The sequence below is a fragment of the Motacilla alba genome, chromosome 12 (assembly GCF_015832195.1).
Source record: "Motacilla alba alba isolate MOTALB_02 chromosome 12, Motacilla_alba_V1.0_pri, whole genome shotgun sequence".
NCBI classification, from domain to species: domain Eukaryota; kingdom Metazoa; phylum Chordata; class Aves; order Passeriformes; family Motacillidae; genus Motacilla; species Motacilla alba.
Window position 1 is genome coordinate 4,745,992 of NC_052027.1, and position 15,960 is coordinate 4,761,951.

General features: G+C 45.6%; 1 protein-coding gene across 3 annotated transcripts in view; it reads right to left on the reverse strand.

The window, feature by feature from the left end:
* Window positions 1–15,614, reverse strand: part of MITF (melanocyte inducing transcription factor) — a 99,279-nt gene extending 83,665 nt beyond the window's left edge. The window contains exon 1 of one of the 3 annotated variants that reach the window (XM_038149633.1): window positions 15,267–15,614. In XM_038149633.1, coding sequence (XP_038005561.1) covers window positions 15,267–15,370 — 104 coding nt within the window. In that variant the 5' untranslated portion in view covers window positions 15,371–15,614. The remainder of the gene's footprint in view (window positions 1–15,266) is intronic. The other 2 variants (XM_038149636.1, XM_038149634.1) reach the window with 2 other exon arrangements.
* Window positions 15,615–15,960: the final 346 nt, after the last annotated feature.

Below are 15,960 nucleotides of genomic sequence, written 5' to 3' on the forward strand. Positions count from 1 at the left end.
CAACATTGAGCATTCACATGGTGTTAATTCACCAAAGCACTGAACAGCTAACCATGCCATAAGTATCCTGACTTATGCAGGTATTGCTGCTCACTGTTAACCATCCACAGACACTCTAACCTACACAAGAAAAGCCCAAAAGGACTGCATAAGTGATAGTATCATCCTCATCTAAAATTGTGAAGTAAGGACCACTGAATTTACATGGTCCTTTGGTCCTACAGGTTCCTTTGGAGCTTCTAGATGGCATTAAGAAATCTTATCTCTTCCCCAAAAAATGCTGCCATGGGAAATCACCTGTAACTTTCTGCTTATTTCTCAGCAGTTATTGGAAATGCAAAAGGAACGAAGCCTGGAACAGTAAACATGGCTTATTTTCTATATTTGATGTTTTGCAGCTGCCAGTCAACTGCAATTATCCAAACATGTCAGAGCTGGAGAATACACAGCAATGAAGGCAGCCTCAGAAAACAGACTGGAGACTGACCATGGTCACCTTGATGGCTGATACCAAGTAAATCAAATGAGACTGCTATGACAGGACACAGCACTGTATTCTTGCTTGTTATTCACAGTATCATTGAAGATTTTTATTTAATTGCTACACTTCATTTTATCCTGGAAGATATCTCCGAAATAAACTTTTCCAGTAATTCCAATAAAATTTTCTTTATGCTGAGGAGCATATTCTTTAAAATCTCCAGTTTATTGGCCCTTGAAGCTGCCAAAAATAATCCAAATGAAACTGAAGCATGGTCCTACAAAGTTAAGACAAGATCAGTCCCAGCTAAATATCAGATGCTCAATTCCATGTGCTGTGTATTTAATATAGCTTGGGCAAAGGGCATTGCATGCTGTCCTGATTAACAGAAACAGCTACAGGTTACAGAAAGCCACTTCATGCACAGCTCACCGAGAAACTGATTCTAGAATTATCCCAGAGCAAGAAACGGCCAAAGTTCATGTTTACTATTTTGGAAGTAATTTCAACTTCAGTGTATGAATTCACAGCAGACAAGTCAGTGCTGGTGCATCAAAGAACAGGAATATTTTAGTCAACAGCCTGGTGGAATTATTACACATGTTAAACAGTCCAGATAACATCGCAAGCGATGAGCATTTGTCAAGTGCTCTGCACAAACAACACCAAGGCACAGTTCTGCAGCACTGGACACAACCTCTGCACTGAGGCTGAACTGCTCGTTAAATGCAAGGTTATGTTGTAGGGTGCTTTGCATCCATCCACAACGGGCAATGGCAGAGCTAAAAACTGATCTGTGTCAAACAGGGCTGAATCAAGATGAGGAAGAAAACTTGCCAGCCCTTAAGCCATGACTGAAGGATGCAGAAGTTTTGCCAACCAGGTCTTAAGCTTGACCAGCACAATCCATTGTTTTTAGGGCAAAATCCAATAGTTTAGCTAAAAAATGCAGCCCCCTGTTTTACTTCAAAGAGCAAAGCTGAGGGAGTGCAGCTTGGGGAAGAGATGTGCAGCCTCCTGCATAGTCCATCTTGTGTGCACTGTGACAAAGAAATCAGGAGACAGTTTATGGACAACTCAAAAAATAACCCAAAACACAAAAAAAAAGCTCCACACCTTTTTTCACTGTGAGGGTCATCAGCACTGGAAGAAGTCATCCAGAGAAGTTGTGAAGTCTCTGTCTTTGGAGATACTCAAAACCCAGCATGACGTGGCTCTGAGCAGTGGAGCTGGCCAAGATGATCTGCAGAGGTGTCACCTCAGTGACTGAGAGTCTGCCTAGCCACTGAGAAAAGCTTCAGACTGCTGGAAACAAGTGTATAGCAAACTTTCAGATCCTGTCCCTGTGACACCCAGATTAGACAACATTGTGGCTGGTTTTGAGAACAACCCAGTTTTAGATCCAGAAAATTGTGCTCATATCGAGCTCCTTTTCCAGGGAAGCCACACGAGCACTCCCTGTCACAGCAGGCAAACACACATATGGGGGCTGAAGGAACTGTTCTGTGATATAAGCATGTGCAGATCTAAATACTCATCTCAAACATTATCATCAGGACATCAGAAACTAAATGGGCAGTTAAGTCTTTCAGGGGAAAAAAAAAAAGAAATTAAACAAAAAACAGCTGATACTTATCATCCTCTGCTAAACAGACTATACACCAAAATTCAGTTAATTCTGCATCTCATGTTGAAAAGATTATGGATTTATCTTTTTCTAGTGGGATTTTTCACTTTCCTAAGTAGTATTTCAGTGAAAGTGGAACATATTAAAATCACAGTGTCAGGCTGGAAAGTACATCAGATTTAGGATCTTGCCATATGCTGAACACTCTTCTCCCAACCCAACAACATGGATTTGAGCTCAAACGATGAGCTGAAACTGAAGCACAAATAGTTCTGAGCAGCACAGCTCACATGCTTCAGGCTTGGAGGATCCCTCCTGTGTTTGTTACAGGCCTGGGGCTGCAACAAGATGAAAACTACCAGTACAAAACCAATTGAATTATTTAGGATTCTGAAATAAAGACTACACAGAAGTGTTGTGTTGAACAAAGGTCTGATTGAGGCAGACCTTTAAACATATGCTTAACTTCAGCTGGCATTTAAGTCTGATCTCTTTCAAAGAAGCCTCATCCTGAACACTGGATGCTTTCTTAGCTTGCAGCTCCCACTACGCCAAGGATTTAAAGTACATTTAGGGGGGAGGACAGTCTATGCAGGCATTTGCTCAGGAAGAATGCTTTTGGAAGACACTGTACATAATTTTAATATTTTCAATTGCTTCTATAACCTCAAACAAGCCCAAATTATTTCTAAAATTCCAGCACATCAGACACCTCCCTGAATTTTAACTCAAATTCTCATCTTTTTCTAACAAGATGCCAGGAAACAGAAAAGAGCCTGTTCCCAAAAATTTAGATAAAATTCAGTTAAATTATCCAGATGGTTTTCATTCCACAGAAAATACTAAACCAGCAGTCTGCAAAGCATAGCGTTTTCTAAATACACAAAATAAAGAGAAAACAATGCACAAGTGGAAAGTGCAAATGCTGAGCCCATTATATTTTTGTTCCAGCAGAAATGCAGCACAATCAATACAATCTTGCAGTTCTAAAGGACCCAGCTTTCTGCTGCCAGGGGTGCTCTGCAGCTGTAAGCACCACCAAATAAACTGCAAGCAGTTCAACCACTTAATTTTTTCCTGTGCTACATGCAGAAAGGAGGAACTACATTCCCACCCACTTAACCTCCAAAACTCAGCATTCCCTACAGCACAAGAAGTCAAAGAGCACCTGCTGAACAACCTATGTACTTTGAATGACTCTGCAAGCAGCCAAATTTAGCAAATTTGCTATTTTCTCCAAAGCACAGCCTGATTCTGCAGCTCTTAAATACAGGGAAAACTGTCTTAGATTAAATAGTGATTACAGATTTAGAATTTCAAGAGCTGTGAAAGTCCTTGCCACAGAAAATAAACCCACTGAGAAGGGATGAGGAGAGATACTGCAATTTTCTGTGCTGTGCTATTTAATAAATCTCAATGCAAAGGAATTAAATTACAGATAGGAAAACAAGCATCTATATAATTACACAACACCTGAAATCATTCAAACCCACCACCAGCAGAATCAAAAAACTAATCAGCAAGAGATGAGCCATGAAAAAATCTCTCTGCAGTCAGAGATGGATATTCATCCCTTTTTTCATGTATCTATCTAATATGTTTCATAGCAACGGGGCAGGAGCTATCCCACAGCAGGGGATGGGACTGGCTACCACACAAACCAGCACCATCTGCTGGGTACACCCCAAAACTGAGAGGAGAAAACAGGCCAGCGAGCAAACTCGGTACTTAAACTGAGTTTCTCCAACAGGAGGAAATCCCTGAAGTATTTCTTCTTCAGATCATGAGCGTGTTTTCTCATGCAATGCTGCTGGCTGGCCTCACCCCCAGCCCTGCTGAGCGCTGCAGCACAGCGATAGCGCAGCGATGCTCTCGCAGTCCTTGGGGAGAGCAGGACCCGGCCAGCTGCCCTCGGTGCCTTCCTAAAACAGCTCCTCAGGCTGCCAGGAAAAGCTCTGAGGATGGAAATGGTGGGATCAGCAGCTGATAAAGCCACCATCAGGTGCCCCTGGTTGAAGCTCACTGCAAGAGCCACCTTTTCTCAGCAGCTTCCTTTCATGGAGCTGGTGCCCAGCGTGCCTCTCAGCACAGCAGAGCAGCATTCAGGAACACAAGATCACTGGACCTGTTTCTCTGCAGGTCTGTTTATAGTCTCAAGTAGTCCAGCAAGGCAAAAAACCAAATGGTCCCCAGTTTCAAAGAGCAAGTGCCTGAGGACTCCACCTGAGAACCAAGAACACACGCCCCAGACTGGGGCAAGAGACCACTGCAGGCACAGACAGGGAAACTTTGCCTTATGGACATCTTTGCACCCCAGCACAACTCTTACAGTCACCTTCATTAGAAAGGCTAAGTGAGGGATAATTATGACTCCTCCACAAAGGAAGACTGCTTTGGAAAGACAGCAATTACTGCCTGCTCGGAGGGATCTCTCCCAGAAAGCAGGAGGCTGCTGTAAAGGTAGGGTGGCCAATTCCTTGGAAAATACCAAAAAAGCTGCAAGGAAGACCTCTTCTCCAGCTCTGAAAATATCCAGCAGCAGCACCGGGCCTCTTCCAGCCAACCATGGTTTTGTTGTAGGGGCAGCTCCAGCACCTTTGAGAGCCTCATAAGAGGCAGACGCAATTCGCACTTTTCTACATTACTTGAAAAACACAAAGTCTCTGCTGGCCCACAGCACCAGGCCTAACAGCCCCTACAGCACAGCTTTGTACAGTATCAAAAGTTGCATTAGCTGGGAACCAAATTATCACTTGCACAGTAGTTTTGCAATTAGATTGAAACTGTAAATTGTGCAACCAGCTAAATTAAAAAACAAGTTTGTGATACAGACATAATCTTAATTCAGCTCCTGCCTTACTCACCATACATCTCTGTAACTTGTTTCTACACAGAATTCAGCTCCTGCCTTACTCATCATACATCTCTGTAACTTGTTTCTACACAGATTCAAGCTCCTTTTGCTGTACCACAAATGACTTCACATTCCTAAAAAATTAAGTACTCTTAAGAACTAACGTATGTTTGTCGTCACTCTTAATATGCACCTTTGCCTGAAGCTATTTCACCAACACACAGCACTCTGAGAGGCCTTTGGGCATCAGAGCCCAGACCACCCTTCAACTTCCTTGCCTTCCCGCAACATTTCAGGACTCCTTCCCTTCATCCAACTCTCTCTGCTCCATATATCACCACTCTTACTTCGAGCAGGTCCCCTTATGTCATGCCGTGACCTCTACTACAGAAATTTGGACAACCACCTTTTAGATGGAGCTGAAAACCATTTCTGAGCATGTTTTGCTTCCTGGTAGAGCTGTTCCACTTTGTACCAGTGACTATTTTCCGGAGCAAAGTCAGAACATCCATTCAAATATTCTCTCCCTTGTGTTACACCAAGTCATTCCTGCCCCTACCAGGCTCAAACAATACTGTACAAGGCAAAATGGGGTAGCTTCTGCAAAAAAAAGACACCTCAAAAAGTCCATGATTTATGTTTGGGCACTCCCAAGGACAGTGGGCACTTAAAATCCTGTGTATTGAGTCACAGTCAGGACTGGAACTCAAAACTTCTATGTGCTGAGTGGACAAAGCTGGGGCAGGGGGATGTCATACTACCTGCTCTTCCTCATTTCTGTCAGAGCACACCTGCCCTAGGCACATCACTCCGACGAGGGTTTAGCAACAGCTCCCCTGGACCCGACACCCAGCTCAGCTCAGCAGCATCAGCAGCCTCTCACAGCCTGCCCTGGCTAACTCAGGCATTCCCCAGCTCCAGGCCAGTGCTCACCTGCCTGCTTTGAAGCCACCCCGAGTTCTTTAAGGAACCCAGACACCCACCTTGTGGGGTTTTTTAAAATTCCACTAGGCAACAGAACGCATAAAAATGAGATGACGCAAGGCTGAGCCGAAGCTCCCCTAATGAACACAGCCCCAAGTGTCCCACAGGATGTGACAGGTGGAGGGGCAGGCGAGCCCAGCCGAGATGAGGTCACAAAATGAGCACTTTGCACAGCACACTACTAATCTTAAATTCCAAACTCATTATGCACAAGCCTAACAAACAAAGGAGCAGCTTAGCAGATTTACAATTTACCTTCTCCGAGGGTGGAATAATTATCTATCTGATAGCAACCTTCGTGATACAACAGCAATAAATAAATAAATGATCCCAGCAACTCTTGTGAACCGTGCCTGTGGCTTCACTAGACAGACTGACAGCTGGAATGTGGATTTAGCTGGCTGAGCTTGGGCAGAGTCGTAAATATTTGCCACAAATAAAATAAGGCTTGCTAGACTGAGCAGAAACCCAAACACAGTAGTTAATGGCATCCAAGGGATACAGTGCAAGAAACCCACAGGCCCCTGAACTCCTTCCAGCTTCCAATGAACAGCCCCTAATTTTTTTTCTCCTTGCTTTTGTCTAAGATCATTCCCTCCTGCATGTGGACATGTCAATTCCATTCTGATATCACTCTCTCAGGTTGCAACTTCTATCCAAACCAAAGTTCACAAACATTATAGAAAGGGTTTGTATTCCTAATTTGGCTTTACAGCTGCATATTACCATGCAGCAGCACATCCAGAAAAAGCATTTCCAAACGCATACTTTTACACAAGCTTTCTCCTTTATTTAGATAAAAACCCAAAGAATCCTGAAAGGAAATAGTACATGTGCACAAAACATGCTCAGCTAGGCTCTCCCACTCAGATCCTTTTCCACTTCTATGGCATTATTCCGACCTCCCAGTTTGAAGCCCCAGAACCACATGTTCCCCTTGCCCATATTCCCAATCTCTCACCATCTGACAGCTTCCTAAGTCTGCTCCCATCTTCTCACCCTGAAACAGTACCTCCAGCCCAAGCTCTCTAGCTGGCTGCTTCTCTTCCAGGAAGGATCACAGCAGTTCCTGTTTTATGTGTTTATATGTTACAACAGGACAGCTGGCAGTAAGATTAGCAACAATCATTGATTGCTCCAGTCTCCATCCTACAAAGCATCCTTCACATGGGACATTCTGGTTGTTCCCACTTCTTGTTACTTTTCTCCCACCTCCAGACCCCAATTCCCCTGCCCTGCTTGTTTCCCCCATTCCTCCAGCAGTTTGTGCTGTCACATATTTGCAAAGAAAAGAGACAGCATCTCAGCATTTGGGTTACATGCAAGCTTTAACAATATACTAAGTTATCATCATGCTGCTTTAAACACATTAAAACTGGCAAGATTCCAGCACCGAAATATCTCAGAGATTATCAACATCTTTCCAGGAACCCAAAATACCAATATTCACCCGGATTTTCTCAGAATTCACCCCAAATAAATTCTTTAATATAACAATAGACCAAACCAGGCACTTAATCCTCACACACAGAGATTGCTTTTGTAGGTTGAAACAGACACAGACATCCTTCCAACTCTCCAAAACTTCAGTGCTCTCTTCAGAAGCAGCCTCACAGGGTGGTCTGAGAAGACCAGACCCCCAACATGCTCTCCCTGGCCACACGAGCCCAAACAGCAGGTCCACATGGGTTTATGCCCATTTTGTGCCAGAAGAGCAGCACAAAGGAAGGTGCAACGTACCTGTGAATTTAGATCAGTATTTTTTGGGGAGCAGTTGAGGAGGATGAATCCAAGTCTTCCCAGAGGTGGCAGCTGCAGCATCGTCCCCAACGCAACTGTTTCCCCGAGCTGTAATATCCCTATGAAATACCAGCTGCAAGAGTGGGCTCCAGCCACCTGACACTACACCTGAGGTGCTCTAGAGTAATGCAAAAAGGGTCTGAAAAAAAGGCACTTATTTGTTCTTGATGCTCATTTCTGCATGGAACACAGAATTCATAAACCCCACATCTGCAAACGTGTGTCCGCCTGCATTGTAAAGGAATAATCCTCATGGGAACTGATTTAAAAAAAAACTTGTTTACGGTTAGAGGCTGCTAATTACACCATTAAAATACTAGCCTGAACCCCACATTACACTTGCATTCTGTTTTACATAGCAGTACACGTAACAATCATCACAGCAAGCTGCTCTGTTGGCTCATGCTGGAAGAAGTAATTATATATCACAGCAACACAATTTTGCCCTTCAACCTGCCAGTCCAGTCCACGCAGCAGCTGCGAGCAGCAGGTCAGGGTGGGGGGAGCCTACAGAGAGTGTTTCTACATAATCACTTACCACTGAAGAAAAAAAAGCTAAAAACCACCAGCCCCTGGCTTGCATGCTTGGCAGAAAGCTGCTAACACAAACATTACAGCAGGCCTTGCAGCAGGGATGTTACCAGAAAAAGTGAGCTCAATCCAAGGGCACTGTTAGTGCTGAAGTATTAGCTGAGAGTTGTAGAGCAAGCCCTCCTTAGTGACTGTCACCTTTTTTGTGCCTGTACCAGTGATACCCACACTAGCCTCTTTCACTTGGACACTACTGTGGCTTCTCTGAAACACCTATTCTCAGGTGAAGCCCACAAGCAGCAGTGACTAAGGCCTATGCAAGTCACAAACTGAATTTCTGGGCAAAGACACTGAGACAGGGCCTTTCAAAAGGCACCCAAAACTGTTAATGCCCACCCACAGCACACAGAGCCTTGGGGTGCCTAACACCGAAAACTGCACTTAACTTCTGCTCCAGATGGACTGGAGAACAGGATGACCTCTTCCAAGACTTTGGCTCCAGTGAACCTGAATATTTCAATCTTGACACTCAAAGCAGCATCAGGTTTTTCACAGCTGTTGCAGATAAAGCAGTGGCATAGTTATATTGTGAATATGCAATAAAATTCATTTTCCTGTGCTGTTTTTTTTTTTCACCAGTATGAAATGTAGTGTAAAACTACACACAAGCCATTAGTTGTGCTGTTACTGTTTAACTAGAGATTATAAAAAATAAATCATCACAGTTCTTTTATAATATGATAGTGATGCAACAGTTAACTGTCCAGCAAAATCTGCCATGCCAGGCTGCTTAATCATGTTGTCTTTGTTCAAGCAAAAATTATATTAAAAGACAGTTAATTTTTCCAAGCAAAAACATTACAGCCTGTGTATTTCAAAAACTTTTTGAATCCAAAATAGAACGAGACAGACAATAATGGCCAAGAGCCTGACCAGCCTAATGGAAGTTGGACTCTCATTTTGTTCCCAACACTGAAACAGCAGATTGTTCACAGAACACAATTAACAGCCAACACACAATTTCAATTTTTTTTTAGCAGAAAAGTAAACAGAAAATTACTCCTTCTGTTTCATTTTCTAAGTCTTAAAGCATGTTGCTTTTAAAGGCAAACGCAGAAACAGGACAGCATCATTAAGTGTCAGAACAGGTTTCTCCTGTACCCTCATTTTTAAGCAGCTGGACTGATTTTTTCCTAATCAACTTTTGATCAGAGAAGATGTTTAAGAGGCTGAATTTGCTTGCAAAAAAGTACATCTGCAAATCTCTTCTGCTCTCACTTCCAGTTTTCTTCTAGATCCTGACCAGGCTGTACAGCAGCAATTAGTCATGCTGCCTACCACCGTGCCGGGAAGGACCTCTGATACATTGCCCTAAGTGCCAACTAAAAACACACACAGTGCACAAGAGGCTCTGCAATTACTTCTTAATGACAGTGGACAGATTCACAGAAGCCCCACAAATTCTATACCAGAAGCTCGTGAAATGACCTCCACTCTACGTGGGGAAATGAGCAGTACCAGGGGCAGCCCAGCTCCCCATCAGCAGGGCTGCACAGGCTTATTTTCAGCCTTTTAAGAGACATACTGATTCAAATTATCACCTGGAATCTGCAAACCAACAGCAGCCAGCTAGGGAAGTTTCCTGCTCACCAGAAAAGTACGGATTTATTTCAAGCAGAATGCACGTACTTGTACACAACTAATGCAGCCAGCAGTTAGATAAATAAAAAGCAAACACATGTGCTTGCTAAAAGATGCACAGTCAGTGCAGCCAGCTCAGCCTCAAAATATCTGTGCCCTCTCTGATCAGCTTGGCAGCCACACAAAACCCTCCCGAGGAAAGCAGGCCAGGGAAGCAAAAAGGTGACGCTCAATAGTTCGTATCAAAGCAAATGCTGAACTGAATTTCATGGGCTATTTCTGTTTCCTTGCTAAATAGCAAAGGCCTACTGCAAATAACAGAGCGAGAGTTTTGCAGGAGAGAAAAGGTCATCCAGGATCTCTCACCATGGCAAATGCTGTGCTACAGACAGGGAGCAGCACCGGCTCCCTGTGTAAAGAAATATACGGAAATACCACTTATTATCTCCACATGTTTATACCACAGACACTCCAACAGCAGCCCTTCCTTTTAAGACTGTTTTCAAAAATAAAAGAGTACAAAAAGCTGTGGTGAGGGTTTCCTTCCCAGTGCAGCGAATTTGAGGTGCAGAATAAACATGGAATTATTGACTCAGTCACAAAAATGTTACCGGAGAGATTTCAGAGACATACTTCTGGCTTAGCTCTACTCCCACTGACGTTGGTTCAGACTTTTACCACTGATTTCAGGCAGTGCTGGCCTACGTAGCACTTCCAGCTCAGCTATTATTACCTTTTAGTTTAAAATATGTAATGTTCCTCTGTAACAGACGGAAAAATATTTCAGGAACTTTTTAAATCTGTTCCTCCAAGATACATTTTGATTTTTTTTTTAATCACACTGAGACACGGTTCCTGGATGCAAGAACATGTGACCTGTTCTAAATAAAGGATATTTTCCACTTCTTGCACAACTGGAACAGATATAAGCAGTAGCTTGAACAAACTGCATTGCAGAACCCAACCAGAATATAAAACACTTGAACAAGATCCATAAATAGCAGTAATATGAAAAGACTACCTCCAATAAGGCACAAACTCAATGTTAAGCCTAATGTAATCAAGTTCAAATTCAATCACGCTGCAAAGTTCATTTACAAAATTAAATTTGATCATCTGCAGGCTAAGGCACTAGGGCACTACAGAAGAGTCCTCTTTGGCTCTAGAGTAAGCACGCATTTCAAAAACATGCGTCTATCTGGTGAAATTAATATTTCCTCAACAATCATTGTGTATTAAAAGGGAAGCTTTAACTAAATCAAAACTTCAGCATTGAGCCGATAAGAGGAATAAACCAAAAAGGAAAGCTTTACAGAGGATCCTAACTGGAGAGAGATGAGGCACCAGCTGATATGAGTAAAATATTGAAGGTTTGCACAAAGGAAAAGGTTTTTGGATAGCAGGAATGAAGAGAATTTTATAAAGACATCACTGCTTTAATAATGACAAACTCTACATCCCAATGTTATTGCTCATAAAACAAAAATAAGCCTCCTAAGAAACTATCATGCAAATTAAATGCATTTCCTAATATTTTCTTCCACTAAAAATACTTCAGTAACTGCATCATTCAGATGCTTTTTAACCAGTCTGAAAACATAGCCAACAGAAAAGGGCACAAATAGCAGTAATTTATCTGCAGGTTTTATTAAGAGCATGGCAGTAAATTACAACACCTGACAATAATTTGCTGGTGCTTGCCATGTCACACAGACCATCCAAATGGACATACATTGAAGACAACAAAAAAATATGGAGAAAATCAACTTAACACAGAAAATTTTGCTGCATTTGCCACACCTGGGTTGGTTCAGAGTGCCCTGCACAATGGCAGGCTGCACAGCCTTTACCTCCAGATACCAGTTTGACATCCAAAACATTGCCAAATGATTTAAAGTGTCCACATTCGAGATGTAACTCAATCCTCCAGTGCCCTGCTGACTGCGTGCAGACACGTCAGGACCTCTGTTTACTTTTAGTAATAAAACTCCATCGATTTCACTGTACACTGCTTGTACCAGGAAACAAACCTTATTTGCTTGTTCATTACATAAACACATACATATTTAAGTGTATGTACATGTAGATTAAGACTATTATACTTTGTGAATATGGCAGGAGAGGAATAAAATATGAATATGAGGGGGAAAAAATAGATCTCATTGTCTTACTGGGTAGCCTGGAAGCCCATTTTCCTCCCACAGAGAAAAGTGACTCTGGAGAAACCAAAGCAACTGAAACATCTCAGTTTTCAAAGACATTTGACCATGGCAAATTCCAGAGATCCCATGAATGTAGGTATTACTTTGCCCAAGGATCCAACTTCTCATGAGTCGGGAGGGTTTGGGAAGTGTGGGTTTGACTGATCTATCTCAAGCCCCATGTATCCTCTCCACCCCCTGTGATTAAAGCTTTTGCTGGGCTTACATTTTAACTTGGCCTCTAGCATTCAATTGTGGCTTGGCCTAAGTTAGTACAGTATTTACTGCAAAAAGCTTTTATTATTGGACCCCTTGCGGCTTTGGATTGCAGACTTGAATTATGAAACAGGGATGGAGTAACTGTGAGGGCATACTGGAGAGGAGAAATCTTTAACTGGATGTCACATATTGGAAAACAAGCAACCTGAGAGGAAGCAAATAGGGGAGTTTTACTGAGAGAAAGACGGCAGCGTCAGCAGGGCTGAGTTAAACTGGTCAACAAAACTGTTCCTTCTTGGTTCAGAGCACTGACATTCTTACCTATTTCTGAGCAGGATGAAATTTTCTCTGTACTCACAATTTCAGCTGCTATGAGTAAGCCAAGGATGCTTCTCAACTCTTATGGTTACAAAGATCAGAGAAAGCCCTGAATGTTGCTAGGAAATCAGCAGTTCTCACCAGGGAAAAGAGCAGATTGCTGTTTAGACTCAGCTCCTCACATCAGCTCTGGTTTGCCTGCTCCCCAGGCACCCTTCCAGAGCCAGGCTGTGGAGAGGGTAAGAAAGCAATTCCCATGGCCACAGTCCCACAACTACACCACGCTGACCTGCTGCTACTCCACTCACTGCTATGCAATTACTCCTGATTTACATCCACAAGAGAAAGCAGCAGGGTGATGCTGATACCCTCGATAACCATCAGTCAGACTGGTTCCAGGCCTGAGCAAGGCTGAAGGACTACAGAAGTCCTCTGAGATATGATCATGAAACAAACAGGTTTGGGAGCAACTTCTGCCTCCTGTTATCGTCAAGTTTTATCAGCCTGGCTCCAGGGACAGGTTTATATGGACCTGCCAGGGCCCCTGACTCCTTTGCATCTTCATCTCCCACAATACCAGGAAGACAGCTGAGACTCTCCCTCGAGGTACGAGCTGTACGTGAGCTCGGCAAGCTCCACACTGAGGTTAACATGTCAGCTCACTATCTGCCAGAAAAACCATGGATTGTTGTTCCACCCTCGGGGCTGCCTCTTCTCACACACATGGCTACATGTGGAGGGACACAAGGCAGACCGGGACAAGCTGGTCACTGCTCCAAAAAGCTGTCCTGGAAACATCAGGGCAGATGTTGCCCTGAGGCACCATCAGGATGTCAGGATGACAGACCCCTTTAAACCCAAAGGGTGGGCAGTGCCGTCTCTGCAGGAATATCAGGTATGGATGAACTGCGGAAATTCACTCCGGGGAAGTTTGAAGTGACAACATTTAGAAGACAGTAAAATACTCCAATGCTTCATTGGAGAGTTTATTCACTCCTCCCTGAGAGAGGTGAACAATGCAAGGCTGCATTTGGGTCCCAAAGCATCAAGTCACAGGAATCAAAAGCAGTCGCAGCATCTGTGCAATGTCAAATGCAGACCTGCCACCTAAGCTCCAGTGCAGACCTGCTATCCATGCTCACACCAGGAAAGCACAGACAAACTGCTGACTACAGAGAGGACAGCCACAAAGGGACAACTCCTGCACACCAGTTAGGACACACAGCTGGTACAAACAGAGCTACTGGGCCACAGCATAGCAGTCACGGCTGCTGCACTCCACTGGCAACACAAGCACTAAGCCCCAAGCCCTGTGTGTCTCTCAGCTGTCTCCATCACAGCTGGAACCCAACAGGGCTGGTGAGCCCCATCTGCTCTGCACATTAGCCTGGCTCTCAGATAATTACCTGGCTAATGGCAATTTCCCTGCATAACCTTAGGGAGCAAAGGAGTTCCGGCAACTTCAGTTTGGTTGGATGGCCCATCAGGCTGCACATCACCACCATTACCTGCACCATTTCTGAGCCAGAGCAGGGGTACAGTGTGAGGCAAGGCTGCTGTGAAGACAGGCCACAGGAGGTGGCCCCACATCTGTCAGCCCTTCTCACAGCAACAGAATTTTTAACACCTTTTTCTACAAACCTTCAGAACTTCTGAAACATTCAGAAAATGATCAAAAAGTCATTTATTTACTTTGAAGTTTGTCTGACAGGCTGTATAATCCAAACTCATTCTAGCACCTTTTATTTTTTTAACATTTACATTCTTATTTATTTTTCCACTACACACAGACGTACGAAGAGCACTGTTCAAAACAAAAATGTGAATATAGAGACAGGCTAACAACAGACCTGATTACAAACACGATACACTTACAGCAATGACCTTATAATCAGCAGAGAGCAGCTAAGGAGGGTATTGAGGTGAAATGGAGGGTTCCTTGAATGAAAAAACAGAGGGAGAAACGTGCCATAGCTGGCAAGGAGGATGCTCAGGGCGCGGGAGAGCACTGACTTTCTTTTTCCAGCAGTAGGACGGACAACGAGTCGCTAACACCCCTCAAGGGAGGGAAACATACATAGACCGCCTTATTTCCCTTTACAGAGCGTATCTACGCGATGCAGCCGCTCCAGATAAGCAAACAGAGTCTATTTCAGGGAAGAACCACTCTAGGAAGAAAGTGACCTACCTAGCAAAAGTTTTCAGTCCCCAAGCAAGTAACACACCCGCTTTGAGGCTCAAAAAAAAAAAAAAAAATAAACTATACACACACAAAAAAAGCCCAAACAAACAACCAGAAGCCAAACAACCTTAGATGCTACAAGATCTCGCAGCTACAGCAGCTCCGCGCTCGGACCGGCTCTGGGCCGCGGCGCTCAGCGGGGCAGGCGCGGCCCCGGCTCCGGCCTCGCCCCCGCTGCCGGCGGGGCTGCCCCGGGTGACAGCCGGGCCCGCACGGCCAACAATGCCCTTTACATAACGCGGGCCCGGCCCGCCCTCCGCCAACAACGCCGCTATTATGGCAGGGAGCGCTCGGCGGCCGCCCCGCTGCGCAGCGCCGGCCGTAGGGATGCTCCGCGCCCGCCGGGGACCCGCGCCCCACGCCCCCACCTGCTCTTGAGGGGCTGGCTCTTCAGCTCGTAGTACGTCTTGGGCTCCTCGTGGAACTCCTCGCCCACCTCGAAGTCCGGCACGATCCCCGACTCCGCCTGCATCGTCGCCGCGGCCGCTGCGAGAGGGACAGACGGGAGGTTACGGCTGCGGCGCCCAGCGAGCCCCGCCGCGCCGCCCGCCCCGCTCCGCTCCGCGCCGAGGGCTCGGCTCACACACAGCGCCGCCCGCCCCGCCTGGGACTTGTAGTCCGCCCCGGGGCCGGCCCGGCCGCCTCCGCCCGCCGCGCACTACAAGTCCCGCCGCGCCGCGCCGCGCCGGGAGGGCAGGGCCGGGCCGGGCCGGCGCTGTCAGCCGGAGCGCGGGGCCGCCCCGTCCATCCCGCCCCATTCCCAGCCCATTCCCAGCTCGTTCCCATTCCCGGCCCGGCCCGGCCCGGCCGTGCGCGCCACCTGCCGCCCCCTCCCTGCGCCGCCCCGCCTGCGCTGTGACGTCACGCGGCTCTGACGACACATGTGCCGCGCGTGACGTCACGCTGCCCTCAGCGGCGGCGGCCGGGGCTTCGCCCTCCGCAAAGCGCTGCGGGTGTCCCCAAAACCACCGAATCGTGGCATGGTTCGGGCCGCAGGGCACATCTCGTTCACCCCCTGCCATGGCAGGGACACCTTCCACTGTCCCAGGCTGCTCCAGGCCC